The following is a 15093-nucleotide window of genomic DNA, read 5'->3' as shown; positions in this document are numbered from 1 at the left end:
AAGAGAGTCCGGCGGGGGTGGTGGAAAACTATTTACATGTAATTGAGCATTTTTAATTTTATTTTTAAAGTGTACAGTTCTGGAAAAGTTCACAAATTCAGCCGGTCGGGTGCCTTGATCCTCCGTTGTGAGCGCCGCAGTCCCGGTGGCGATGCAGGCGCCGGCTTGGTCGCCAGTGACTCCGGGAGCGTGTAGTCCTCATCCTCATCCCCGGGTGGAACCAATGGGAGGACGGATCGTCCTGGAGCGGGGGCTGTGATGAGGTGCACTGGGGGGGGGGGCGGGGGGGGGGGGGGGGGGGGGGGAGGATGGGTGGCGCCGGGGCAGTTGGGGGGGGGGGGGGGTGAACTCAGCTGATGCCATGTCCCTGAGGGAGACTGTGTCCTGGCGGCCATAGGCATACTGTGGGTTTGCATGGAGTAGCTGCACCCTCTCGACCAACGGGTCCACCTTGTGGAGCCGCACGTGTCTGCGGAGGAGAACGGGTCCTGGAGCTGCCAGCCACGTTGGGAGCGAAACCCCGGAGGTGGACTTCCTGGGGAAGGCAAGGAGACGTTCATGGGGGGTTGCATTAGTCGCAGTGCAAAGTAGCGACCGGATGGAGTGGAGGGCGTCGGGGAGGACCTCCTGCCAGCGGGAGACCGAGAGGTTTTTAGACCGTAGGGCCAGCAGGACGGCCTTCCAGACCATCCAGTTCTTCCTCTCCACCTGCCCGTTTCCCCGGGGGTTGTAGCTGGTCGTCCGCTTGAGGCAAGGCCCTTGCTGAGCAGGAATTGACGCAGCTCCTCACTCATAAAGGAGGATCCCCGGTCACTGTGGACGTAAGCGGGGAAGCCGAACAGAGTGAAGATGGTATTGAGGGCCTTGTTGACTGTGGTAGATGTCATATCGGGGCATAGAATGGCGAAGGGGAATCTGGAGTATTCGCCGACCACGTTCAGGAAGTACGTGTTTCGGTCGGACGAGGGGAGGGGCCCTTTGAAGTCCATGCTGAGGCGTTCAAAGGGACGGGAGGCCTTCACCAGGTGCGCTCGGTCTGGCCGGTAGAAGTGCAGACCTGGCAGTCCTTGGTGACCGCCTTGACTTCCGCAATGGAGTAGGGGAGGTTGTGGGCCTAGATGAAGTGAAAGAACCGGGTGACCCCTGGGTGACAGAGACCATCGTGTAGGGCCCGGAGTCAGTCCACTTGTGCGCTGGCACATGTACCTCGGGATAGGGCATCGGGGGGCTCGTTGAGCTGACCGGGGCAAGACAAAATCTCGTAATTGTAGGTGGAGAGCTCGATCCTCCACTCAAGATTTTATCATTTTTGATCTTGCCCCATTGTGTGTTATTGAAGATGAAGGCAACCGACCGTTGGTCAGTGAGGAGAGTGAATCTCCTGCCGGCCAGGTAATGGCTCCAATGCCGCACAGCTTCAACGATGGCTTGGGTCTCCTTTTCGACGGAGGAGTGCCGAATTTCGGAGGCATGGAGGGTGCGGGAAAAGAATGCCACGGGTCTGCCTGCCTGTTTGAGTGGCGGATAGAGCGACGTCTGATTCGTTGCTCTCAACTTGAAAGGGGAGGGTATCGTCGACCGCGTGCATCGCGGCCTTGATGATGTCGACCTTGATACGGTTGAAGGCCTGGTGAGCTTCGGCCGTCAGGGGGAAATCTGTGGAGTGAATGAGTGGGCGGGCCTTGTCCGCACAGTTAGGGATCCACTGGGCATAGTATGAGAAGAACCCCAGGCATTGTTTGAGGGCCTTGGGGCAGTGGGGGAGGGGGGTACCATGAGGGGGCGCATGCGATCGGGGTCGGGCCCTAGGACTCCATTTTGCACCACATAGCCAAGGATGGCTAAGCAGTTGGTGCTGAACACGCACTTCTCCTTATTATACGTTAGGTTCAGGAGTTTGGCAGGGTGGAGAAATTTGAAAAGGTTAGCGTCATGGTCCTGCTGGTCGTGGCCGCAGATGGTGACGTTATCCAGGTACGGGAAGGTGGCCCGCAGTCCGTACCGGTCAACCATTCGGTCCATCTCCCGTTGGGAGACCGAGACCCCATTAGTGACGCCGAAGGGAACCCTAAGGAAGTGGTAAAGGCGGCCGTCAGCTTTGAACGCCGTATATTGGCAGTCCGCCTTACGGATGGGGAGCTGGTAGTACGCAGATTTTAGGTCCACTGTAGAGAAGACCCGGTACTGTGCAATCTGATTGACCATGTCAGATATGCGTGGGAGGGGGTACGCGTCGAGCTGCATGTACCGATAGATGGTTTGACTGCAGTCAATGACCATCCTGTTTTCCTCCCCAGTCTTTACAACTACCACTTGGGCTCTCCAGGGGCTGTTGCTGGCCTCGATGATGCCTTCCCGCAGTAGCCACTGGACCTCCGACCTGATGAAGGTCCTGTCCTGGGCACTGTACCGTCTGCTCCTGGTGGCGACGAGTTTGCAATTCGGGGTGAGGTTCGCAAACAGAGAAGGCGGGTCGACCTTAAGGGTCGTGAGGCCGCATACAGTAAGGGGTGGTAGGGGCCCGCCGAATTTCAGGGTCAGACTTTAGAGGTTGCACTGGAAGTCCAGGCCGCGTAGTAGAGCAGCGCAGAGGTTGGGGAAGATGTAGAGCCGGAAGTTGCTGAACTCGATGCCCTGGACGGTGAGGCAGGCGGTGCAGTACCCCCAGATCTCCACGGAGTGGGATCCGGAGGCCAGGGAGATTCGTTGGGTAATGGGGTGCACTGCGAGGGAGCAGCGCCTTACCGTATCGGGGTGGATGAAGCTCTCCGTATTCCTGGAGTCGAGAAGGCAAGGTGTCTTTGTGGCCATCGACTTTCATCGTCGTTGTCGCGATTGCGAGGTTGTGTGGCCGGGACTGGTCGAGCGTGATGGAGGCGAGCTGCGGCTGGCGTTGGTGGGTCCCGGGCTGGTCGGCAGCGGTTGCGGGTGATGAGTGGCCCGATGAGGTGCCCGACGAGCAGGGGTCCTGAGGTGCCATTCAAAATGGCGCTGAAGGTGGTGGCGTTAAAGATGGCGGCACCCATTTTGCCGCCATCGTGGCAGGCGCCGTTAAAGATGGTGGCTCCCAAGGGCCGCACGAGGTCTGATGGGGGGGAAGATGGCGGCGCCCACTGGCTGCACGTGGGTTGCAGGGGCGAAAATGGTGGCGCCCACAGGTCGCACGTGGGGGATGCAGGAACAAGGGGACTGGTTACAGCGGCGATCGACCGGGCCTGGCACACCGCAGCGCAATGTCCTTTCTTCCCGCAGGCCTTGCCGAGTGCGCTCCACGCCGGGCAGCGCTGGCGGGGGTATTTTGGCTGCCCACAGAAGTAGCACTTCGGCCCCCGGGGTTGGCTGGCTGCCGCTCGGCGCAGGCTTGGGGCTGGCTGGGGGCGGTTGCTGGTGGGGTCCACGATGTCCAGGAGGGGGTCGCCGTGCGGTCGGGGGCATATGCTTGTACATTACGGGAGGCGACCGTTAGCGAGGTCGCGAGTTTCTTGCTCGCCGTGAGGTCGAGCGTACCCCCTTCTAAGAGGCGCTGGCGGATGTACGCCGACCCTATGCCCGTAACGAAAGCGTTCCTGATTAAGAGTTCGGAATGCTGAACGGCCAAAACTGCCTGGCAATCGCAGTTCCTCGCCAGGGCGTGCAGGGTATGCCAGAAATCTTCCAATGACTCACCGGGGAGTTGGTGCCGCGTGGACAGGAGGTGCCTGGCGTAGAGTTTGTTGATCGGCCGGGTGTAGATCTCTTTCAGAAGCGCCATGGCCTCGGTGTAGTTGGGCGCATCCCAGATAAGGGGAAAAATATCAGAGCTCAATCGTGTGTACAGGATCTGGAATTTCTGTGCTTATGGGGGTTCTCCTGTGGCTGGTCCGATGTAGGCTTCAAAGCAAGCTAGCCAGTGGTCGAAGGCCGACGTGGTGTTGTCTGCTTGAGGGTGCAGCTACAGGCAACCTGGCTTGATGCGAAGGTCCATCACTGTAAAATCTCTGCGTAATAAATTGATGCACTATCAATTACGACGAGATGAGAGTAGAGAGTAATCGAGGCTTTATTACGTAGAGATGTGTGGCCTCCTACAACTGCTGCCGAAATGGCTGCAGCTGGGTGAACACACGCATTTATACTCTGCCTACTGGGCGGAGCCAGCAGGCAGGGATCCAACCCTGTACCTGTAGTACAGAAGCCTTACAGTAATACATCTCATACGTGCACTATATACAACAGTGGTGACTACCACAAGACACAAATTAAGTACTGCTCTAAAAAGCATCAGTAACAGTATTCCACAACTGAGAAGGAGACTCTCGGGCAGTTGCTCGCTCTCAAATACTTTGGGACACATGTCCAAAATGGGTACAGCGAGGCTACAGTCTGTACCGACCACAACCCATGAACTTTTGTGGAAAAGTTTAAAACTCCGAAAGCTAGGCATTTGTTTGTTCTTCCAACCATGCCACTTAAAAACCACCCATGTTCCTGGGAAATCGAACGTGATTGCGGATTGTGTCCAGAACTTAAAGCAGCTCAGTTAGGACAGAGAAGAGATCAAATTGACCATTGCTAAGAGAGTGAATGTGTATGTGAGAGATAGCTCAGTTGGCTGGCTGGTTGGTTTGTGATGCACAGCAAGCCAACAGCATGGGATCAATTCCTGTGCTGGCTGAGGTTATTCATGACCTTGCCCCTTGCCTGAGGTGTGGCGATCCTCAGGTTAAATCACCACCAGTCAGCTCTCCCCCTCAAAGGGGAAAGCAGCCTCTGGTCATCTGGGTCTATACCTACATCTGCTGTTTTGTAAGTATTTTTCTCCCTTTTTGTAATGAAATTAGAATGAATCTCATATCATTCCACAAGGAAGGAAAGTATTATAATTATGGAGATAAAACCAGGGAATTATAAACAGAACTATTGGACTTCAAAAAAAGACTGGGGTTATAGATTTTAAAATGGACACTGACCCAGAAGATGGCTGAAAATGTGCAGCTACCCCGTGATAGGAATGGATGCAGGGGGGTTTAACTCAGGAACAGTGGAACACTTCCCTGTGCTTTCAGACAAGGTCATTCTAAATGACTCCAAAGACTGATTACCATCTCTGATAAAGACATAGGAATATAATGGCTGTCTCTTCCATAATTGCAATTATGCCATCTCTTGGCATAATTGCCTAGACCGACTAATGGGCTCCAGTTTGAATACACAAAGCCAGGGGTTAAAAACTAGCTGAGAGAGCTGCCCAGGGCATATGTGCATGCGTGTGTGTGTCTGTACTGTGAGAAAAGCAGATGGAAATTTGCTACAGTGAAGAGCATACAGTAACCATGGCAGGGCCCCTACAAAAATAGCCAGTTTTTGCAGGAACATCTAAAACTCTCTGAATGTGAAAGTTGATCAGCCAGCAAGAACTGCAGCTCGAAAAAGAACTGAAATGTCTCTACCAAACTACAGAATACCCGATCCGAAGAATCAGCAACTGGAATCAACTTGTCTTGGTTATAACATGTCATCATCTACTCCTCGCAACTCAAGGACTGTTCTGTAAAATGTTTTATTTATGTTTACATACTATTGGACTCAATTCTTACTTTTAATCGGTATGAATGTAGGTGCATGTGTTTTACCCTTTCTCCTTACCTTTTTAGTAGTTAATAAACTTAGGCCGGGATTCTCCGTTTGGGAGGCGAAGTATTCCCGCCGGGACTTAATAGTGTGTAATTCGCATTTTCATTGGGAGCGCTATTCATTCCGCAATCCTGGGCATGCAAATAGGACAGCACTCTGCCGGCGAGAATTGGAAGCAATTCCCGGCCGAGTGGGCAGTGTTACCGCTGGGGCCAGAATTAGTGCTAAAGAGCCTGGCAACTGGAGATGTTGTTAAGAGGTCCACTCAGCACACACTCATTGCAGCCACAAAGATTCTCAGGGAGGACCAGACGGCCAATTTCAGGGGTTTGAAGTGGACCCACTGCTCGATATCAATGAGAGGAGGAAGGACACCCTCTTCCCCAGGGTGGGACACAGGCTCAAGCCTGCCCTCATGAACAGCGCCTGGGAGGTGGTGGCAGAGGCAGTCAGTGCTGCCAGCCTCACCAGAAGGAGTCAGCTCGGGATCCTGGGGAGGGGGGGGGGGGTCATTGGTGAGGCCTGGGGGGGTTACAAAAGCTGTGGTGCAGGTGTCCTTTGTTTGAGGTGAGCTCTGCTAATCCCCTGCTTCCTCTGCAGTGGGTCTACGCTTCTGTCAACACCTGGTGGGCCACTGACAGAACCTGGCCACACCCATCCTCTTGATGATACAGCTGGGGTATGAAGGTTTCCAGACGGGTGGTCTGGGTGGGCTTTTGAGCCGTTCAGGTATTCAGGATCCAAAGGGACTATCTTACAAGCTTATATCAGGCTAAGCCACCAAAAGAGGGAAATCTGTTTCTCTGCTAAGACTCCTAGAAGGGCGGTTTGCGAGTTTGGAGGAGTTGAGGGTGAGGTTTGGAGTGTTGTGAGGGAAGGGTTTCAGGTGTGGGATGTTGTGAAAAAGTCTGTCCGACCTTTCTGGTGTTACCGCCTCCTCGTTGGCGGAGGGGGTGTTGTCGGTGATGGGGTTGGAGTGTGGGGTCGGCTCTGAAATTTATGGGAGAATTTTGTAGGAGGATAGGGCATCTCGGAGGGAGGCTTAGTGGGAAGAGGAGCTGGGGATAGTGGGAAGAGGAGCTGGGGATTGTGCTGGAGGAGGGACTGTGGTGTGAGGTGTTGCAGAGGGTGAATGCCTCAACATCGTGTGCAAGGCTGGGGCTGATATAGCAAAAGGTGGTACATAAAGCGCACCTGACGAAGTCAAGGATGAGCTGCCTGTTTGAGGGGGTGGAGGATATTTGTGAGGGGGTGGAGGATATTTGTGAGCAGTGTGGGAGGAGCCCACACAATCACGTACACATGTTTTGGTCCTGCCCGAAGTTGAAGAAGCTGTGGGACTCGTTCTTCAGCACCATGTCGGCAATCTTGCATGTGGACTTATAGCCTGGTCCCCTGGGTGTCAGACTTGCTGGAATTGCAGGTGGGAGAGGGAGCAGATGTTTTAGCCTTCGCCTCGCTGATTGCCCACAGGTGGGTCCTGTTGGGTGGAGGTCAACTCTTCCTCCTTGTGCCTCAGTATGGCTGGGGGATTGAATGGAATCCTTTATTTGGAGAAGGTGAAATTTGTTCTGAAGGGGACGAGTGAGGGGTTCCACAAGAAATGGGTTTTGCATTTTGGGAGAGCTGGTTGCCACCAACTGCGAGAGGGGAGGGGGATGGTTTGGGGGGGGGGCAGTGGTTTTGTTTTTGTTTGGGGTTGGCTTTATTTTTTAAAAATATTATGCGTTTTATATGTTTAATTATTAAAATGTTAAAATTTGAATAAAAATATTTTTCAAAAAATAAATTGACACAGAGCCCATCATCCCACCTCACCAGGGTTTGTACGATATGGGGCTATTTCAGTCAGATGGTGACAAATCAACAACTTTGGGGGAACCTCACCTGGGCTGCTTGTAACACTTTGTCTGACTTTGCTCTGTGCACAGATTGACTGCAGCATTTCCCTACATAACAATAGTGACCACACTTCAAAGCCATTCATGTGAAGTACTCAGAGTCATTTTTAAGACAAGTGATAAGTTAATAGATAAATTCAAGGCTTTACTTCAGTAGACAAGTGTGCGACAAACTTTAAGAATCAGGGTGAGGTTGGGGGGGGGGGGGGAGGCAGACAAATTCAATGGCACAAAACTAGTCTCAATTTGGACATTGTGCACCCCTCTGGTGATTTTAGAGAGATACATGTTGTGTTAATAGTGGGAGTAACAGATAATGGTCTTCTAAAAGTGAAGATATTCACCCATTTTAATACAGGGAAGAAACACTTGTCATATAAAGCTGGAGGTGGAACGGTCCTATTGAAGACAGATCTTTCACTTACCAACATGCACTTCCTTCACTTGATTGGTGACTGTATTCCATCTGCACACCTTCTCGCCAGTGATGTCCACATAGAGAAGAGAACCATGCTTTTCCTCCCAAACTGGGCTCTCTCCAATTCTGTACTTGTCCCTCACAACACACTCGATCTTAATGCAAGCCATTTCCTGTGAAGAAGATTTAAAAGTCTAAGTTGATTCTCTCCAAAATGGTTAGGTGGGGTTACGAGAATGGGCTGGGCTTAAGTGGGGTGCTCTTTCCAAGGGCCAGTGTAGACTTGATGGGTTGAATGGCCTCCTTCTACACTGTAAATTCTATGACTCTATGGCTCTCTTGATAATCAGATGAGAAATGGAGGAATATTCATCTCCAGGCATTCAGTACAGATTCCATTTTGCTGATCCCTTCCAGGGATGGCCTGTTAGCATTCCCTTCACCAGCTGGGCCAAGTTCAGCTTGTGCACCTTGGCCCAACTCCCTGCCACCTGTATTCCAAGATAGTGAAAGCTTGGCCCCACCATCTGCAATGGCAATTCCCCCAGCCTCCTTGCCTGTCCCCATGTATTAATTTGGAACACCTCGCTTTTCCCCATATTCAGCTGTAACCCGAAAAGCGGCCAAACTCACCCAGAATCCCCATGATCCTATCGAAGCTCCCAATCGGGTCCAAAATATACAACAGGAGGTCATCTGTGTGGGTGGTAATGACCCTTAACTAACTAATAATAATCTTTATTAATGTCACAAGTAGACTTACTGTAATGAAGTTACTGTGAAAATCCCCTAGTCGTCACACTCCGGCGCCTGTTTGGGTACACAGAGGGAGAATTCAGAATGTCCAATTCACCTAACAAGCATGTCTTTCGGGACTTGTGGGAGGAAACTGGAGCGCCCGGAGGAAACCCACACAGACACGGAGAGAAATTGCAGATTCCAGACAGTGACCCAAGCGGGAATCGAATCCGGGACCCATGCGTTCTGATGCAACTGAGCTAACCACTGTGCTACCGTGCCGCCCACTAACCCTTGAATGTTTTGGAGTCGGGGGCATCTGGAAATGTCAGATTCCTAGTTAGGTTGTAAGTGCGGGAGCCCTGCAGGCTGCGAGTAAAATTATCTGCTGCTTTTCCTCTCCATTGATTTTACTTGTGTTGAAAAAGTAATGGAGACGCTTTACGTAAAGCACCCATTGCTCAGTGTGGGGGTCGAATGGTTCCAGTTTACCAAAAAGGGGCACTGTCACTCATGGGCTGTGAAACGAGTTTGCTTCGATGGAGGGGTTTTCTGGTGAGGTCTGCTCTCCCGATTTCTGTAGCAACAGGAAGGCACTCCGGTTGATCCTCGTCGCCAATGTAATGTGCTGACAGATGACCAATCACCAGATGGATTAACAAATTAACGATTTATTAAAGTAATAAACCATATACAAAGAGTGAGATAAAAGCTACCACGCTCCAACACTCCAAAATAATTGGGAAACCCTAGTTCTGCCCTCAGGGTTCACCGCTCTGGCTGAATGGGTCACATGACCATCCGGGGACTCGTTCCCTTAAAGGGGCACATGACCACAACCCCTTATAATCTTTACAATCAACCAGCCTCTTATTCTTCGAAACACAGAATTGTGAAGGTGCAGAAGGAGGCCATTTGGCAGCAGCCCTCTTAAATGCCTCGATTAAATCTGCCTCCACCACACTTCCACACTCCAGTGAGATACAAGCCTAACCTGTCCAACCTTATTGACTGAAATTTCACATAAATAGCAATTTATGTCATTTGAAAGACGAGGGTAGAGTTCGGCTGATAGTCTCAGCAATCACCGCTAAAATGTATATTTGAACATTTGACATGGGGGGGGGGGGGGGCTTGTAAATCTTGTAAATGTACCCCAAGATGAATTAATTCAGCACATAAACTCCACCAATAGTTACCCCAACATCAATTACCCCAGCAGCAAATGCCCCAGGATAAATTCCCCCAACGTAAATGATCCAGCATTCAATTACCCCAACAGGAATCCTCCTTCAGCCAGAATGACTGCCTTCAGGGTGGGAAGGGAGATATTGGAACGCACAATATATCTCAGACTGCGAAGGTAGAACGATGAGTTACCAGGAGTATCTTGTTATACACGCGATGTTATAAAATCTACTGACCATCGACCGCAAAACAAAAAATAGACGATCTCGATACTCATCCCTGTGCTAATTGATGATCACTTGGGATTTCCCCGAGGATACTTCCCCGAGGGAAATTGACACAAACTCTCAAACGCCGCTTACTACCTCGCTTCTCTGGGCAAGATTCCACGGAACTTTTACCGGGAGATCGGGAGAATCCGCCCCACTTTACCTTGGCAGAAATCACACAAAAGCCCAGTCTCAAAAAATAAACAGGGTTCTGGACTCAGGAGTGGTGGAAATACCTGGTGAACAGACGGGATCCAGCGCTTGTAGTGAAGCTGGCATAGTCCAGCCCTTTTTCAAGAAATCAGCTCATTAATATTTAACTCAAACAGTAAACTGGCGGGCGTCGTCGTCGGCAGATCTTCCGCTCTCTGTTAAGCGAGGTAGACCTTTCAAATTGCGCTGTTGGCTGAATTCTGCCCACCTCGTCCAAGCAAAAGTGGAAGAAAGGGGGTCGCTAGCCCGTTAATGATTGTAAGATTTCCACCAAGTGGTTACTCATCTCCAGTTCAGTATTTGGTGAGGAATTCCATAGTTCCCCATTTTTCTTCTGCCTAATCTATAAAACAAAGAAGCCGCACTTGGAAGCCCTGATTGGATTGGATTTTTACTCCACTCAGTCAAAAGCAGACGCAAAAAGATTCAGTCAAAAGATGCCGGTGCTTATGTAGTTACATTGTGTACCTTGTGTTGCCCTGTTATGTTCATTTCCTTTTCATGCACTTAATGATCGGTTGAGCTGCTCGCAGAAAAATACTTTACACGTGACAATAAACAAAATCCAAATCGGAATGGAAGAGAAGGCACCTGAAAGATTAGGATGGCAGCAACAGGAGACCATTGCTGTTTCATTGCAGTTGCTTTATTGTTTTGCGAACGAGAAGCACAAGTATTGTGATTGCACACAAAAGGGCCTTTTTAAATGTGTTCATGTGGCGTGGGCATTGTTGGCAAGCGTTTAGCGACCATCCCCAATTGTCCTTGAGAAGATGATGGTGATGGAATGAAATGGATTAATTTTGATTTCACTTCTAAATTAAAGAAGAAGAGCTATTTCCTGCGTGAGGAACAGGCTCATTCCTGTTTTAATTTTTTTCAAACAAAAGGTCCTGAAACAGTGTTTCCCAGCGCCTGTTTTCAGAGATTTAACCCCCTTTATATCCTTAGTCAAGTATATGTAACGTGACATTCAAGCACGCGGGGCTGCAAGATTATAAAACCAAGATTTTTTTTTTATTTCACTGGCCATCAAATCTTTTGAAATATTTTTTTAAAATATAAATTTAATGTACCCAATTCATTTTTTTCCAATTAAGGGGCAATTTATCGAGGCCATCTACCCTGCACATCTTTGGGTTGTGGGGGCAAAACCCACGCAAACACGGGGAGAATGTGCAAACTCCACATGGACAGTGACCCAGAGCCGGGATCGAACCTGGGACCTCGGCGTCGTGAGGTAGCAGGGCTAACCCACTGTGCCACCGTCCTGGCGAAATCTTTAGAAATATTAATGGAATAGCTTAGCTCAGAGAAATGAACTGTTTACAATGGACATTCGTGGCTGAAGCCCTCGGTCCTCCGGGATACTGTCGCAAGCTCAACTCCCAATCTCGAAACAGCTGGACAGCAGAGTTCACATGGTGGAGTTTCATAGAATCAGAAAATAGAAGCAGGAGGAAGCCATTCGGCCCTTCGAGCCTGCTCCGCAATTCATTATGATCATGGCTGATCATCAAGTTCAATACCCTGATCCCAACTTCTCCCCATATCCCTTGATCCCTTTAGCCCCGAGAGCTTTATCTAATTCCTTCTTGAAATTACATAACGTTTTGTCCTCAACTACTTTCATGGTAGTGAATTCACAGACTCACCACTCTCTGGGTGAACAAATTTCTCCTCACCTCAGTCCTAAAAGGTTTATTCCATGTCCTCAAACTATGATCCCTAGTTCTGGACTCTCCCACCATCGGGAACATTCTTTCTGAATCTACCCTGTCTAATCCTATTAAAAGTTTGTATGTTTCTATGAGATTCCCTTCACTCTTCTAAACTCCAATGAATAGAATCCTAACTGACTTAGTCTCTCCTCATATGACAGTCCTGCCATCCCAGGAATCAGCTGGTGAACCCTTCTTTGCACTCCCTCCATAGCAAGAACATCCATCCTCAGCTGCTAATTTCATATGACTATGTGACCCAGATTACCTAGTCTCCCAGACACGGAACATAGAATATAGAACATACAGGGCAGAAGGCGGCCATTCGGCCCATCGAGTCTGCACCGACCCACTCTCTCAAACTCTGGGGTGCTGCCCAGGGTGGTCCGCCTAAATCTCCAGCAGTTGTTCACCCGTGCAGCTACTGCTTCCTGGGTCTCGGGACACCATCGGGAGCTTTGGTCTGCCCATTTGTGACCATGGCATTGCCGTCTCACCACTCTCAAACCTCTGCTCCATCTCCATGCTGCTGCCCTGCTCTCTCACTCTCTCCACGGGATTCCTGACTCCATCCAAACCTTCTTTAGCCCATTCCCCTGGCTTCAACCCCTCTTTCTACAACCTGCGCTCCAGGCTTAGCCTGCACCCAACAGCCTGCTGAGGACCTTTCCTCGTGTCTGGTGCCCCGGAGAATATGCCCTGAAGTGGGCAGGGCCCAGCCTCCAGCCCCGCTCTGAAGTCAGAAGTGGGGATGCCATTGGTCCGCTCACCCAGCCCATTACATACGTCTAAAAGTTCTTTCACTTCTCGAATCTATGAAGGCCAGTATGGTTGTGCACTATAGGTAAATCTGGCATGATTCCCTGAGTACAAAATGTTATCGAAACACCAAGAAAACAGTGAAGAAATCTTTCATGTCCTCTTGCCGTTGTTTAGCAAACTGAGAATGCAAGAATTATCTCAATCACAGTGCTGCACCAATTCAGTGAATTTAATTCTATAATTTGAAAGCTCCTCATTTCTTGCGCTACACAGAAAAGGACTGAAATGAAGTAAAAATTGGAGCTTTCAACTTCATGCTGCTAGCCCTACTTACTTTATATAATAAGATTGGGATACTAACAATGTTCACCACTTCAGGGTGCCCTGGCCACTATCCTAAAGCTTTCTTATAAGAGAGACTGTGCATGTTGATAAAGTATATCAGATCACATCCGGTGATGGCGGGCGGGAGGCAGCCGCGCGTTGGAAGGCTCCCGTTCGGGAACAGCATTGTCGAGGGTTAACGCCCGGTCCTAGGGACAGCGAAGGCAGTAAAAGTCGGGAGACAGCACTGAGAAGGGAAATATCGAAGACCCAGCACAAAAAAAACAGCCGTGAAAAAAGCAGCTGAAAGTCTGTCGTGGAGTGGCAAGGTCACCATGGGGTCAGTAAAGAAAATGGAGGCTGGAGTACCAGGGGAGGCCGCATTGCTTACGGCTAATAACTAAGGTGATGGCCGTGGAATTCGAAAGGCAGTTTACAAAACATATGGAAGCAATGAGGAAGGAGATGGGGGCAGTTTTGAAAGTGCTGGTGGAGGAGGCGATTACCCCGGTGAGGACGGTGGTGGCGACGCAGTAGCGGAGGTGCGGGAGCAAGGCGAGACGTTGAAGGAAGTGGAAGAGACATTACTGTAGCACAGTTGTCAACTTACCTCGATGGGGAAGGAGATGCGGAAGGTGATAGAGATCAACAAGGATCTGCGAGGAAAAATGGGAGACCTGGAAAACAGATCCAGGCGACAGAATTTGAGGATTGTGGGGCTGCCCAAAGGAGTGGAAGGACCGAGGCCGACTGAGTATTTTGCTACGATGCAGGCGAAACTATTGGGGGAGGGGGAGGATTCCTCCCGATATGAGCTGGATCGGGCACATCGGTCGTGGAGGCCTGGACCAAAGGCGAGTGAGCCGCCAAGAGTAGTGACTCTGTGCTTCGTAGGTATAGTGTAAAAGAGAAGGTCCTGTGCTGGGCTAAGCAGAATCGGGTGGTGCAGAGGGCTGCAGCTGGTATACGCATGTACCAGGACGTTACAGTGGAGCTGGCGAGGAGGCGGGCTGCCTTCAAACGGGTGAAGAGGGCACTGTACGTTAGCAGGGTGCAGTGACGCATTGTATATCCAGCGAAGCTGAGGGTGACCTACAAGTTCAAGGACTTTTATTTTGGGACGGCATAAGCAGCGGAGGAGTTTGCGAAGGCAGAAGGGCTGTGGCAGAATTGAGAAATGGTTATGTACCGATGTAGCCTCATGACTGTATTTTTTCTTTTTTGTTTCACTGCGCGCTGGTGTATGGGCTATAGGTGCCAACGTTGTATATATTTGGACAAGGGAAGAAATGGGACTTTCAGTCGGAATGAGGGTTCTTTAGGGTGTGGGGGTGTATGCGGGGTTTGTGTGCTAAAGGGGACTTCTGGGTGTTTCCTGGGGCCGGGCAAGGGGGAAAGAGACCCGGGCGGGGGCCTCCACGCTGGTCGGTTTAAGCCGGCCAGTGAATGGGGGTGAGGTGGGGGGGGGAAGGGCTGTGGCCATCGGAGCCTGGCAGGACAGGGTCCGAGGGGTCTAGCCAGGGTGGAAAGTTGGGGGAAGGAACGGAGGTTGGGGAGGGGAGGAGTTTTACAAGAGGAAGTGGAGGGGAGGAGTTGGGGGGGGTTTACAACTCTTGGGTGTCATTTACGGTACTCTTTGGGAGGTTGGATGGCATTGTGTGTCGTTGTGGGTGGGTGGGGGGGGGGTGGGGGGGGCTCTATAGGTTAATGGTGGCCATGGGCGATTCCGGACTCCTTTCTCTTTTTCGCCTTTGTTTTTTTTTCCACCGTGGGAGGGTTTGTTTTATTTGATGCATATATTGACAGTTGGGGCGGTGGGAGGATGGGATCGTTGTTGATGTTAAGGGTACTGACTTTGTATTTGTTACCGTTTGCTGCCTGTTGGTGGGGTGTAAATTTTGAAGGAAAATGTGAAAACGGAGAATAAAAACATTAAAAATAAAAGA

General features: G+C 50.5%; 1 protein-coding gene across 3 annotated transcripts in view; it reads right to left on the bottom strand.

Moving 5' to 3' along the window:
- Nucleotides 1–10514, bottom strand: part of LOC140392059 (regucalcin-like) — a 28912-nt gene extending 18398 nt beyond the window's left edge. Inside the window, exons 1-2 of one of the 3 annotated variants that reach the window (XM_072477266.1) lie at nucleotides 10364–10514; nucleotides 7940–8105 (exon numbers count right to left, since the gene is read on the bottom strand). In XM_072477266.1, the coding sequence (XP_072333367.1) occupies nucleotides 7940–8102 (163 nt within the window). In that variant the 5' untranslated portion in view covers nucleotides 8103–8105; nucleotides 10364–10514. Of the gene's footprint in view, nucleotides 1–7939; nucleotides 8106–8565; nucleotides 8587–10290; nucleotides 10310–10363 lie in introns of those variants that run through there. The other 2 variants (XM_072477268.1, XM_072477267.1) reach the window with 2 other exon arrangements.
- Nucleotides 10515–15093: the final 4579 nt, after the last annotated feature.

Source organism: Scyliorhinus torazame, chromosome 15, assembly GCF_047496885.1.
Source record: "Scyliorhinus torazame isolate Kashiwa2021f chromosome 15, sScyTor2.1, whole genome shotgun sequence".
Classification (NCBI taxonomy): Eukaryota; Metazoa; Chordata; class Chondrichthyes; order Carcharhiniformes; family Scyliorhinidae; genus Scyliorhinus; species Scyliorhinus torazame.
Note: the sequence above shows the minus strand (reverse complement) of the source record. Positions and strands in the feature narration are given on the sequence as shown.